The sequence below is a fragment of the Hyperolius riggenbachi genome, chromosome 3 (assembly GCF_040937935.1).
Source record: "Hyperolius riggenbachi isolate aHypRig1 chromosome 3, aHypRig1.pri, whole genome shotgun sequence".
NCBI lineage: Eukaryota > Metazoa > Chordata > Amphibia > Anura > Hyperoliidae > Hyperolius > Hyperolius riggenbachi.
The window spans coordinates 350,306,012-350,320,029 of NC_090648.1; the positions used below are offsets into that span (position 1 = coordinate 350,306,012).

Genomic DNA, 14,018 nt, shown 5'->3' on the forward strand with positions numbered 1-14,018 from the left:
TGCATGAAAGCCCACTAGAGGGCGCTCCGGATGCGTCATTCTGATCGCCTCCGGCGATCAGAATTAACAAGGAAGACCGCAATGAGCGGCCTTCCTTGTTTTGCTTACCTCGTCGCCACGGCTGGTTAAGTAGTGTCTGAATAACACCAGACACAAGCATGCAGCTAATCTTGTCAGATTTAACCATGTCAAATGCCTGATTTGCATATGCTTATTCAGGGTCTATGGCTAAAAGTATTAAAGGCAGAGTATCAGCAGGATAGCCAGGCAACTAGTATTGCTTAAAAGGAAATAAATATGGCATCCTCTATATCCCTCTTACTTCTCACTGTCCTATAATACCTGTTGCCACCTGCGGTTAGCCCATCCGTTTGACTGTTGCGGTGTATCGCACAGGGCTGTAGAGTCGGTACAAAAATCTTCCGACTCCGGGTAACCAAAATGGCTCCGACTCCTTAGTCTAATATTTAACAGGGCTGTGGATTTTGTACAAAAATCTCCCGACTCGGACTCCTCAGTTTATGAAACCACGACTTCGGGTGCCCAAAATTGCCCCGACACCGACTCCACAGCCCTGGTACTGCAGCGCTGGAGGCCACCATACACAGGTAGATTAATCTCTATGTAAGGTCACTTTAACTTCTTGTGCTTTGTTCTTCTATTAAATTGGAAGACTCATTGCAGACTCATTCACTGTTGTTTTTCTATCTCCAGTAAATCGCCTGATCAGTGAAAACAGCACCCTCTTCTCTGATGACAATTGTAAAGTATGCAGCGCGCAACTGATTTCCGAGTCTCAAAAACTTGCACATTACCAGGTACCATTACTTTTCAGTAGATTAACCTTTAGAAATAAAAAATATTTCCCTTTATGCATTTTTCTTTTTTTTTTTTCCTCCCCAGAGCAAGAAACATGCAAATAAATATCGTCGGTACTTGTCTATTCACCAAGGAGAGACTTTTGTACCAGCAAAACGGATGAAAACTGATGATGTTCAGGTAATCGTGTTACTGCTATGGATTGGTTTTAATGATGGCATTTATAGAACATTTTCTAAAGACTATATTGGTGTAATTGAGATGTCTCAGGCTTGGACCATGGTGTTCAAAAAATACATTGAAATGGAATTGAACATGCATTGTTTATGTTGCATGATAGGTTAGAGAGGCAGGCAGCAAGCAGAGTTTAGACTGTGCTTCTTGTGCATACAAGTACAGTGAGTGAGAGAGAGGTACACACAGATATAGAATCTCAGGGCTGGTTCATCAGCAGCCAGTGACCAGCAAAGCGCTGCTGCTAATGTATCCCTATGGATGCATGCAGCACTTTGGTTGACGATTGCGCTCTGATTTTCCTCTTATTGAACGGTAAGCACAAACATAAATTGTGAGATTTTGCCCGCCGTATCGTGAACGCGGTTCAGTGTTAAATGTGAACTAGCCCTCACCTTTGTTGTTGGCTGAATCTGCCACACGAGTGTCAGCTTTCGTGATTTTTACCACAATCATCTGTTCGCAGAAGTCATCTGGTATTGGCAGATGTGGTATCTGGTATAGGCGTGTCATGGGTTGGTTTTCTGCTGTAGACGCACCGTGTGCCATCCATTACCATTCTGTTGCATTGCATTAAAGTAAACCTGAGACGAAAGGGTGTAAAAGTTTTATAATTACCTGGGGCTTCCTCCAGCCCCCTCCATGCAGATCGCCCCCTTGCTGCCCTCTTCCACCACTTGGCTGCTCTGTTAAATGCCCCATTAGCTTCGGCAGTCGGGGTGTACTGCACATGCCCGGCGGCGCACGCGTGCCCCATCACGCTCCCATCGCCAGGAGTGTTCAGGCGCAGAACGCTCCCAGCAATGGGTCAATGTGCATGGGTGGACTGTGCCAACTGACCAAAGATAACAAGGCATCTAATAGAGTATCCATGGGTTGGAGGACGACAGCGATGGATGTGATCTGCATGGAGGGGGCTGGAGGAAGCCCCAGGTATGTATAAAACTTTTGCATCCTTTCATCTCAGGTACACTTTCTAAAACCAGACTAAGCTTGTTGCCTATGAGATGAGCAACTATACTGCATGTCAAACACTGAAACAGGCCTTACTGTGGGGAGTCTTGAGACTGGAGGGATCACATTTGAGGAGGAGATGTGATTTTGTAAAGTGCTCATAATGTGCTAGTGCCATGCCTATAGGAAGAAAATCTTTCAGCATTATAGAAACAGGAAATATACAACAGCGGAGGATTTTTTCTTAATACGCACTGCTGTTATGACTCTTTACTGATTTGCTGTTTGTTATATACAGGATGCTGCCGATGAGAGTGATAGAAACAAGTGCTGTCCAGTGTGTAACATGACATTTTCATCTCCTGTGGTTGCTGCTTCCCACTACATAGGAAGAACGCATGCAAAAAATTTAAGGCTCAAAGAATACGGTGGAGTTCCTGAAGGTAATGTTTTCTTCTGCATGCTTATATTAAAGTAAAATTTACTGTAAAACATTTTCAGATTAAAAATGCAGACATGCTTGCTTTATGATTTAAAATACTAGATTTTTTTTAAAGCTCAGTACTAAATCATTTATTAACTTAGTATTTTTGTATCATTTATTAACTTAGTATTTTGATATCAATGAATTCCCATTCATTGATATCCGGGGTAACTAGGGGCGGCACGGGAGCACAATCACGTCCAGGCGGCATAAATGGTTTAAAGGAAATAAATATGGCAGCCTCTACAGTGGAGGAAATAATTATTTGACAGCTCACTGATTTTGTAAGTTTGTTCAATGACAAAGAAATGAAAAGTCTCAGAACAGTATCATTTCAATGGTAGGTTTATTTTAACAGTGGCAGATAGCACATCAAAAGGAAAATCGAAAAAATAACCTTAAATAAAAGATAGCAACTGATTTGCATTTCATTGAGTGAAATAAGTTTTTGAACCCTCTAACAATATAAGACTTAATACTTAGTGGAAAAACCCTTGTTTGCAAGCACAGAGGTCAAACGTTTCTTGTAATTGATGACCAAGTTTGCACACATTTTAGGAGGAATGTTGGTCCACTCCTCTTTGCAGATCATCTCTAAATCCCTAAGGGTTCGAGGCTGTCTCTGTGCAACTCTGAGCTTGAGCTCCCTCCATAGGTTTTCTATTGGATTAAGGTCCGGAGACTGACTAGGCCACTCCATGACCTTAATGTGCTTCTTCTTGAGCCACTCCTTTGTTGCCTTTGCTTTATGTTTTGGGTCATTGTCGTGCTGGAACACCCATCCACGACCCATTTTCAGTTTCCTGGCAGAGGGAAGGAGGTTGTCGTTCAGGATTTCACGATACATGGCTCCGTCCATTTTCCCGTTAATGCGATTAAGTTGTCCTGTGCCCTTAGCAGAAAAACACCCCCAAAGCAAAATGTTTCCACCCCCATGCTTGACGGTGGGGACGGTGTTTTGGGGGTCATAGGCAGCATTTTTCTTCCTCCAAACACAGCGAGTTGAGTTAATGCCAAAGAGCTCTATTTTGGTCTCATCAGACCACAGCACCTTCTCCCAGTCACTCACAGAATCATTCAGGTGTTCATTGGCAAACTTCAGACGGGCCTGCACATGTGCCTTCTTGAGCAGGGGGACCTTGCGAGCCCTGCAGGATTTTAATCCATTGCGGTGTAATGTTTCCAATGGTTTTCGTGGTGACTGTGGTCCCTGCTAATTTGAAGTCATTCACTAACTCCTCCCGTATAGTTCTAGGATGCTTTTTCACCTTTCTCAGAACTATTGACACCCCACGAGGTGAGATCTTGCGAGGTCGATTGATGGTCATTTTGTGCTCCTTCCATTGTCGAACAATCGCACCAACAGTTGTCACCTTCTCTCCCAGCTTCTTGCTAATGGTTTTGTAGCCCATTCCAGCCTTGTGCAGGTCTACAATTTTGTCTCTGACATCCTTGGACAGCTCTTTGGTCTTTCCCATGTTGGAGAGTTTGGAGTCTGCTTGATTGATTGATTCTGTGGACAGGTGCCTTTTATACAGGTGACTAGTTAAGACAGGTGTCCTTAATGAGGGTGACTAATTGAGTAGAAGTGTCTAACCCAAGGGTCCCCAAACGTTTTGGGTCGAGGGCCGGGTCAACATACTTCAGACAGCTGGGGGGCCGGAGTATACATAAAATGATGTAGAAGACTTTGCAGGCCAGACAGTGAAGAATACCCAGGTGACAACCTGCATTCCAATTTAACAGCAGTGTCACCTGATGTGGAATTTGACGGAAACCAGCAAACTACTGCTTTCTGGCTTCCATGTGGATAGGTGGTGCCAGCACTGCTATTCTATATGCAGACCACCAATATTTAAAGAAGTAGCTGACCGCATCTATAAGTAATACATTTTGTGTGTGGGGGGCCGGTAAAAAATCCTCAGGGGGCCACATTCGGCCCGCGGGCCTTAGTTTGAGGACCACTGGTCTAACCACTCTGTGGGAGCCAGAACTCTAAATGGTTGGTAGGGGTTCAAAAACTTATTTCACTCAATGAAATGCAAATCAGTTGCTATCTTTTATTTAAGGTTATTTTTTCGATTTTCCTTTTGATGTGCTATCTGCCACTGTTAAAATAAACCTACCATTGAAATGATACTGTTCTGAGACTTTTCATTTCTTTGTCATTGGACAAACTTACAAAATCAGTGAGGGGTCAAATAATAATTTCCTCCACTGTATATCCCTCTTGTCAGAGTTGTCTTTTAAGGACCAGAGCCTTGTTTTAATGAGGGCATTCTTCTTCTGTGATTGGCTCACGGTGATGACATGGTAAGGAGCCAATAAAAATTGGCTCCTTACCAATACGAGTCTGCAGCGGGGAGTTAGCATCTGCTCAGGATTGTGGAAAGCTGCGGTGTAGATTCTACCTACCCTGGTCCTGAACCGTGTAAAGCCCTTAACCATTATACTATCCAGCCTTGCGGCACTAGAGTGAGTCAGATCTCAGTAAAGACATTATTTGCATAACGTTTATATCGCTCCATGGTAAGAACAGTTGCTAACCAGATTGCTTTTTAGAAAGTACTGCTGACAATGTCAGTATTGTATAAATTAATATAAGCAGTCCCCTACTTAGACAGCTTCTGGAACATTGTAAGTTGAATTTGTAAGTAGAAAAACATGGATAAATTTGATACATTCAGATGCCTCTGAACGACTGGATTTGGAAAACCTAAATTTTTTTTTTTTTAGGTTTTTATTTTTTTAAACATTTTATATTGTACTGTTTAAATGTAACAAAAATGTGTAAAAAAGAAAAAGAAAAAGTACTGTACATGAAGGCAACTTTGTATGTATGAAATGTAACCGGTGTCATTTGTAAGTAGGGGATGTCTATGCCAGTACTGCACTGTGTAAGTAGGGGATTGTATGCAAGTACTGCGCTGTGTAGGTAGGGGACTGCCTGTATGCCAGTACTGCTGGGCTGTTTTAACACATCATCCATGCCTGGATTTCCCACGAGGTACAGTAGAAGGGTCAGCAATGGCAGCCTAGTTTTTGGTTTCTTTTGCCGAAGCCTTGTTTAGATATTACTACTTGCTAAGCTTTAAAGAGACACTGAAGCGGAAAAAAATTGATATGATTTGTATGTATAGTACAGACAAACACTGACCAAAAACAATGGTACCAGGGAAAAATATATACAAACACAAAGTCTAAAAAAAGACAAGCCCTATAGGTATCGATAAGAGGTAGAATATACCCCAAGTATAATTAACCAATTGGTTGCTGGACAGACCTTCTGAGAGAGGTATGGGGTCTGTGAAGTGTGCTAACCTGGTAAGGGCAAAAATTGCTGCCAAAGGTGCTACATCCCACTCTTTGATAGAAGTGGGGTGTAGCTATCCCACGTGTGGCAGGTACTAACACACTGGGTTAGTGGAGTAGGTATATGGGCTAGAGAAAACGACCTCTGACTAAACGTATGTCACTAGATGACGGTCAGGGAAGTGCCCAGGGTGCTGCCTCACATCGCTAGATCCCAAGACTAGGGATGATTGGTAAAGAGACAAAATCAACAAACGTGCATAGTGCTGCACAAAAAAATTATTAACCCTAATATGAACATATTTCACCCTAGAAAGGGCTTCCTCAGAAGGTGCTGTACAATATAGACAGTGCTATACACAATATCTACATAAAACCCCCCAGCATCATCCCAAATAGTGTAAGTCAAAGCTTTATATTTTACCTCTTATTGATACCTATAGGGCTTGTCTTTTTAAGACTTTGTGTTTGTATATGTATAGTACAGCTAAGAAGTAAAACATTAGGTACCCTGTGCCCCATTTCCCAGGTTGAATGGTCCATTCTTACGGGCCAAGCTCCCCGGCCGCATTCTTATTTTTTTCTTTGTTTGTTTTTTTTTTTCTTTTTATTTTTAGTTTATGTTAATTAGACTCTGTATGCAAATCACTTGTATATTTGATGTGCTATTTGACTGGCATCGAATGTTGTTATAATTGATAATCTGTTCAATAAAGCCTTTAATATGAAAAAAAAAAGAAGTAAAACATTAGCAGTAGAGATGAGTCTAATATTGTTTCTAGTACAGGAAGAGTTAAGAAACCCCAGTTATTATCTACGCAAAAAAGCCATCGAGCTCCACAACTTTCAAAGTCGCAGAGGGCTCTGTCTTCTGAAGTTTATTTCAACTGTCAGTCACTGTATTTTCTTTCTCTCTCCAGAGGACAGGTCAATCGTTCACAAGACTGCTCTGTAAAAACATTTAGAATGCTGAGTAGTGTGTAAATTGCAAATATTAGAGAATGATGTAATGTTATAAAAACACTATATATGACTGAAAATAAAAATGAAAATATTTTCTTTGCTAATCTTCTAGTAATTATACATACTACACACACAAATGTCAATTAGACAAGCCCTATAGGTACTACATCAGGTCCTATAAACCTGTTTATAATAATTTAAATACGAGAAAGGAAAGGCCACCATCATATATTGGTGTCCTTTTAGCAGCAATATCTAATGTTTGGATTTGGTAGTCGCGTACTGTGGGGGTCCTTGCTGATCCCCCTCCACTTCAATCTGTATTTGTATATAAGTGGGGTGTAGCTATCCCACAGAATACGTGACTGGAATCACTGTTTAGGGTGGTATGGGTCAGAGTCTGGTCGCTAGCTAATGATAACAATGATTCACCCTAGCAGGCCGCTCAGTGGTAATGATCCCAAATGTACACCCTATACGGGAGGCTATTTACACGGTGCTAGACATTGTGCAAAGTGCTGTACATAAAAAACCCTAATGAGATCACATTTCACCACACAGGCTTCTTCAGAAGGTGCTATACATATGTAACATAGTGCTATACATATTACCCAATCACCACATGATTAAAATTTGCCCCCCATATATATCATGCCCCTGTCAGAGCTGAATGTGCTGCTTACAGCTGTCATATTTATACCAGGGAGGCAGGAAGGGGACGTACCAGCCCATTTGAGCCACGCCCACCAATATACCAACAGGCCCCAATGGATATCCCGCAGATTTGGGGGTCCCGCAGACTGTACGGGCTAACCCCCGAACGCCGTAGCGCCATATGAGTGCTTACCTAAACGTGGTTAATGTATAACGGCAGGAGTCGTTCAGTATAGACGGTGGACGCTGTATGCGTTCCATCCGCGGAGGAAGGGGTTGGAGTTTGCGCTCCACTTGCGTCACTTCCTCCGCATCCCATGCGTATGCCATGACTCATGGCACATGCTGTACGCGACCAATCAGGTCGCGCTAACAAGCGTCCAGGGGGAGTGGTCAAAGACCTCCCAGACGAGCTGGACCCTCCCCTGTTGCCATGGTGTCCCATAGTGTGCAAACAATGTTTACCTCCTGGGACACATAGACAATCCCACGTATTGTTCCTAATCAGGAACTTAAATATAAATGAATAAGTAACATCTGGCGCTGGAGCCAAATATGCACAGAGAGGACCTGGGTCAATTCATAACAAGAAACATCGCTTGCTGAATACAGTTAATACTGACCAAATATAGATACTACTTAATGGATACAGATCACAAGGTAGCGCTCACCAAATATACATATATAATAACCTCATTCCCTTATCCAGCTCTGTTATATCCCATTTTCACAATATTCTAATATTCTCTAGAAACATAAGATAAGAATAATAGTCATGTGGTATTTCGGTTGCGGTGTATATATGTGTGTGTGTGTGTGTGTGTATATATATATATGTATATATGTATATGTATATGTATATGTATATATATATATATATATATATATATATATATATATATATATATATATATATATATATATATATATATATATATATATATATATATATATATATATATATATTTTATGTGTGTGTATATATGTATATGTATGTGTATATGTATGTATATATGTATATATATGAATGTATTTGGTGAGCGAGACCTTGTGATCTGTATCCATTAAGTAGTATCTATATTTGGTCAGTATTAACTGTATTCAGAAAGCGATGTTTCTTGTTATGAATTGACCCAGGTCCTCTCTGTGCATATTTGGCTCCAGCGCCAGATGTTAGTTATTCATTTATATTTAAGTTCCTGATTAGGAACAATACGTGGGATTGTCTGTGTCCCAGGAGGTAAACATTGTTTGCACACTATGGGACACCATGGCAACAGGGGAGGGTCCAGATCGTCTGGGAGGTCTTGGACCACTCCCCCTGGACGCTTGTTAGCGCAACCTGATTGGTGGCGTACAGCATGTGCCATGAGTCATGGCATACGCATGGGATGCGGAGGAAATGACGCAAGTGGAGAGCAAACTCCAACCCTTTCCTCCGCGGATGGAACGCATACAGCGTCCACCGTCTATACTGAACGACTCCTGCCGTTATACATTAACCACGTTTAGGTAAGCACTCATATGGCGCTACGGTATTTGGGGGTTAGCCCGTACAGTCTGCGGGACCCCCAAATCTGCGGGATATCCATTGGGGCCTGTTGGTATATTGGTGGGCGTGGCTCAAATGGGCTGGAACGTCCCCTTCCTGCCTCCCTGGTATAAATATGACAGCTGTAAGCAGCACATTCAGCTCTGACAGGGGCATGATATATATGGGGGGCAATTTTTAATCCTGTGGTGATTGTGTAATATGTATAGCACTATGTAACATATGTATAGCACCTTCTGAAGAAGCCTGTGTGGTGAAATGTGATTAGGGTTTTTTATGTACAGCACTTTGCACAATGTCTAGCACCGTGTAAATAGCCTCCCGTATAGGGTGTACATTTGGGATCATTACCACTGAGCGGCCTGCTAGGGTGAATCATTGTTATCATTAGCTAGCGACCAGACTCTGACCCATACCACCCTAAACAGTGATTCCAGTCACGTATTCTGTGGGATAGCTACACCCCACTTATATACAAATACAGATTGAAGTGGAGGGGGATCAGCAAGGACCCCCACAGTACGCGACTACCAAATCCAAACATTAGATATTGCTGCTAAAAGGACACCAATATATGATGGTGGCCTTTCCTTTCTCGTATTTATTTAAATTATTATAAACAGGTTTATAGGACCTGATGTAGTACCTATAGGGCTTGTCTAATTGACATTTGTGTGTGTACTTTTTCCCTGGTACTTTTTGATTTTCGGTTTGTAATTATCCATACTACACAACCAATTCATTATATCATACCTCTTTTTTTCACTTCAGTGTCTTTAAAGAGAATCTGTAACATCAAAACGTCCCCTGGGGGGTACTTACCTCTGGTGGGGGAAGCCTCAGGATCCTAATGAGACTTTGCACGCCGTCCTCCGTCCCTCGGGGGTCTCACTGCAGCCCTCCATACAGCGGTGACGTCAATACTTACCTTCCCGGCTCCTGCGCAGGCGCTCTGTCGGATGTCGGCTCCGAAGTAGGCGGAAATACCCGATCGCCGTCAGGTCTGCCCTACTGCGCAGGCACAAGTCTCCGGCGCCTGCGCAGTAGAGCGGACCCGACTGAGATCGGGTATTTGTCTACTTTGGAGCAGAGAGCAGCCACAGTGCCCCCGCTGGAGCCTGCAAAGGTAAATATTGAACCAACAGTCGGGTCTGTCGGCGGCTGTTCGGAGGGCTGCAGCGAGACCCCCGTGGGACAGAGAACAGTGTGGGAAGCCTCATTAGGATCCTGAGGCTTCCCCACCTAAGGTAAGTACCCCCCAGGGGATCTTTTTGATAGTGTCTCTTTAAAGAGACTCTGTAACGTCAAAAAGATCCCCTGGGGGGTACTCACCTCGGGTGGGGGAACCCTCCGGATCCTAATGAGGCTTCCCACGCCGTCCTCTGTCCCACGGGGGTCTCGCTGCAGCCCTCCGAACAGCCGGCGACAGAGCCGACTGTCAGTTCAATATTTACTTTTGCAGGCTCCAGCGGGGGCGCTGTGGCTGCTCTCGGCTCCGAACTACACGGAAATACCCGATCTCAGTCGGGTCCGCTCTACTGCGCAGGCGCCGGAAACTTGCGCCTGCGCAGTAGAGCAGACCCAACGGCGATCGGGTATTTCCGTGTAGTTCGGAGCCGACAGCCGTCAGAGCGCCTGCGCAGGAGCCAGGAAGGTAAATATTGACGTCATTATTCTCGGAGGGCTGCAGCGAGACCCCTGAAGGACGGAGGACGGCGTGGGAAGCCTCATTAGGATCAGGAGGCTTCCCCCACCCGAGGTGAGTACCCCCCAGGGGATCTTTTGATGTTACAGATCCTCTTTAAGATACTAGGTTTTGGGGTACCCATACACTTATAGATTGCCACTTTTAGGTGGAAAAACTATTCATAATTGATCGATTGCGAGGAATCTACCACAAGGAACATTGGATTTTTGGCCACATACCTCGCAATTTACGCTTTGTGCACACGCATTTGTAACCACAGTAATTCCAATTTTAAATTTGCATTTTTAGAAATCTGCAAAACATGCATGCAATAAAGTTGCATTACATCTGCTGGGTACTTGAAATAGTAGTTTCTAATAGTGATTTCTATTATGTGAGTGAGATGTAGTTGGCACCACTGTTACAAAAGCTCTTAATTGAAGCTCAGACCTCCATGTAGAAAAGTGTAACTGCTCCTGGCAGTGTTCTCACGATTGGCCAAATGCATGTATTCTGAAAATTGTTTTGGAATGCATGTAGTGGAAAGAGGCTTAGTATTGACTTTGAAGTTTATTTGCAGCTACATCAGTTGATTTAAAGGACAATTGAAGCTAGAGGGATGTGCATGCTGCCATCTGCCATATTTATTTCCTTTTAGGCTACTTTCCCACCAGGACGTTGCGTTTTAGGGGACGTTATGGTCGCATAACGTGCCCCTAACGCAACGCCTGGTGGCGTTGGATGTGGACATCAGAGCGAGCCGTGTTGTGCAGCTCACTCTGGCGTCCGTGATGCGTACTCTTCTACGCATGCGGCATCACGTGGTCCCGCCAGCCAATCGCCGCACAGAGCGGCCGCTCCAGGAAGTAAGCACTGCACACGTCACAAAGTGCAGTGAATATTAATTAGCCATGTGCCTGGCCGCTCTCCCCTCCTCCCCAACATTACTGAGCATGTGCAAGCAGTCTAACACGGCTTAGCCGCATATAAGGTACTGCATGCAGGTACGTTGTTTTGACATGCGGCGTTACAATGTAACGCAACGTGGGCACTGTGAACAGCCCATTGATTTTTCATTACTGTGAGGTGCGTTAGGGGCTGCTCTAACGTGCGCCTGTAACGCCCCACTGTGAAAGCAGCCTTAAAGTGGACCTGAACTCTTGCACAGGACAGAAGGAAAACATGGAGAAATGCACCCTGTATGTATTTAGACAGTTTAGCCTGACTAATTCCTCACCCTCCCCACCCCCCATATCTGTGTCTTATCACAAATTGTAATTTAATATCTTTCCCTGTCACCTGACTGCCATGGCAGATAAGCGTATTTGAAAGCTCGGGATATTAAACTGTCTGCTACCATGAAAGTAGAAACACTGCAGTTTTTCTACAGGATTTGTATCAGCTGTAACAAGGAACCCTTAAAGAAAAACATTTATTCTACTGTTGCATATCTTATAGGGCAGAGAGGAAATTCTGAGTTCAGATCTGGCAGCCCTGCTGATCATATTCGTCCAGTACTTTTAGCCAGAGACCCGGAACAAACATGTAGTTCGGGTGTTTCGGACATTGTCAAATTTAATAAGATTAGTTGGATGCTTGTTTCAGGCCCTACTACAGCCGAGGGGATCCGCAGGACTGCTAGGCAACTGGTATTGTTTAGAGAACCCGAGGTGTGTTTAAAGAATGTTATCTGCATACAGAGGCTGGATCTGCCTATACAGCCCAGCCTCTGTTGCTATCCCAAACCCCACTAAGGTCCCCCTGCACTCTGCAATCCCTCATAAATCACAGCCGTGCTGTGCGGCTGTGTTTACATCTGTAGTGTCAGTCTCAGCTGCTCCCCCGTCCCTTCCCTCCAATCAGCAGGGAGGGAAGGGATGCAGGCGGGGACTGGAGTTCTGCTGGAGGCGGGGAGAGCAGCAGACTGACACTATCGAGATAAACACAGCCAGCTCTGACAAGCTGTTTGTCAGCAGCGTGGCTGTGATTTATGAGGGATTGCAGAGTGCAGGGGGACCTTAGTGGGGTTTGGGATAGCAACAGAGGCTGGGCTGTATAGGCAGATCCAGCCTCTGTATGCAGATAACCCGAGGTGGGTTTGAAGAATGTTATCTTTAAAGGAAATGAGTATGGCAGCCTCCATATTCTCACATCAGTTGTCCTTTTAACCACTTGCCGACCGCCTACTTCATATTGGCGGCGGCAAAGTGGCAGCCCCAGGACCACGTAACGCAGATTGGCGTCAGGTCCTGGGGCACTCCCTGGCCGGGGATCGCGCGCTGGGATGCGCGCGCATCCACCGGCAATAGGCTCCGCCCACCCGCGACGTCAACCCGCCGGCCAATCGGAAGCGCCGGCGGGTTGTTAACCCGACGATCCCCGGATAGGAAGCGTATAATACGCTTTGTAATGTTTACAAAGTGTATTATACAGGCTGCCTCCTGCCCTGGTGGTCCCAGTGTCCGAGGGACCACCAGGGCAGGCTGCAGCCACCCTAGTCTGCACCCAAACACACTGATCTGCCCCCCCCCTGCCCCTGATCGCCCACAGTACCCCTCAGACCCCCCCCTGCCCACCCCCCAGACCACCATTTGCACACAATCACCCCCCTAATCACCCATCAATCACTCCCTGTCACTATCTGTCAACGCTATTTTTTTTTTAGTCCCTAAACTGCCCCCTGCTCACCCCTGATCACCCCCCCACCCCTCAGATTCTCCCCAGACCCCCCCAGACCCCCCCCCCCCCCTGTGTACTGTATGCATCTATCCCCCCTGATCACCTGTCAATCACCCGTCAATCAACCCCTGTCACTGCCACCCATCAATCAGCCCCTAACCTGCCCCTTGCGGGCAATCTGATCACCCACCCACACCAATAGATCGCCCGCAGATCCGACATCAGATCACCTCCCAAATCCATCGTTTACATCTATTCTCTCCTCTAAACACCCACTAATTACCCATCAATCACCCCCTATCACCACCTGTCACTGTTACCCATCAGATTAGACCCTTGCGGGCACCCAATCGCCCGCCCACACGCTCAGATTGCCCTCAACCCCCCCCTTATCGATTCGCCAGTGCATTATTTACATCCGTTCTTCCCTGTAATAACCCACTGATCACCTGTCAATCACCCCCTGTCACTGCCACCCATCAATCACCCCCTGTCACTGCCACCCATCAATCAGCCCCTAACCTGCCCCTTGCGGGCAATCTGATCACCCACCCACACCAATAGATCGCCCGCAGATCCGACATCAGATCACCTCCCAAGCGCAGTGTTTACATCTCTTCTCTCCTCTAAACACCCACTAATTACCCATCAATCACCCCCTATCACCACCTGTCACTGTT

The 14,018-nt window shown here is 45.1% G+C and overlaps 1 protein-coding gene across 3 annotated transcripts in view; it reads left to right on the forward strand.

The window, feature by feature from the left end:
• The window catches only part of ZNF346 (zinc finger protein 346), an 83,322-nt gene that overhangs the window by 21,207 nt on the left and 48,097 nt on the right, over positions 1–14,018 (forward strand). For all 3 annotated transcript variants that reach the window (XM_068277059.1, XM_068277060.1, XM_068277061.1), the window contains exons 2-4: positions 715–818; positions 904–999; positions 2,306–2,450. In XM_068277059.1, the coding sequence (XP_068133160.1) occupies positions 715–818; positions 904–999; positions 2,306–2,450 (345 nt within the window). The remainder of the gene's footprint in view (positions 1–714; positions 819–903; positions 1,000–2,305; positions 2,451–14,018) is intronic.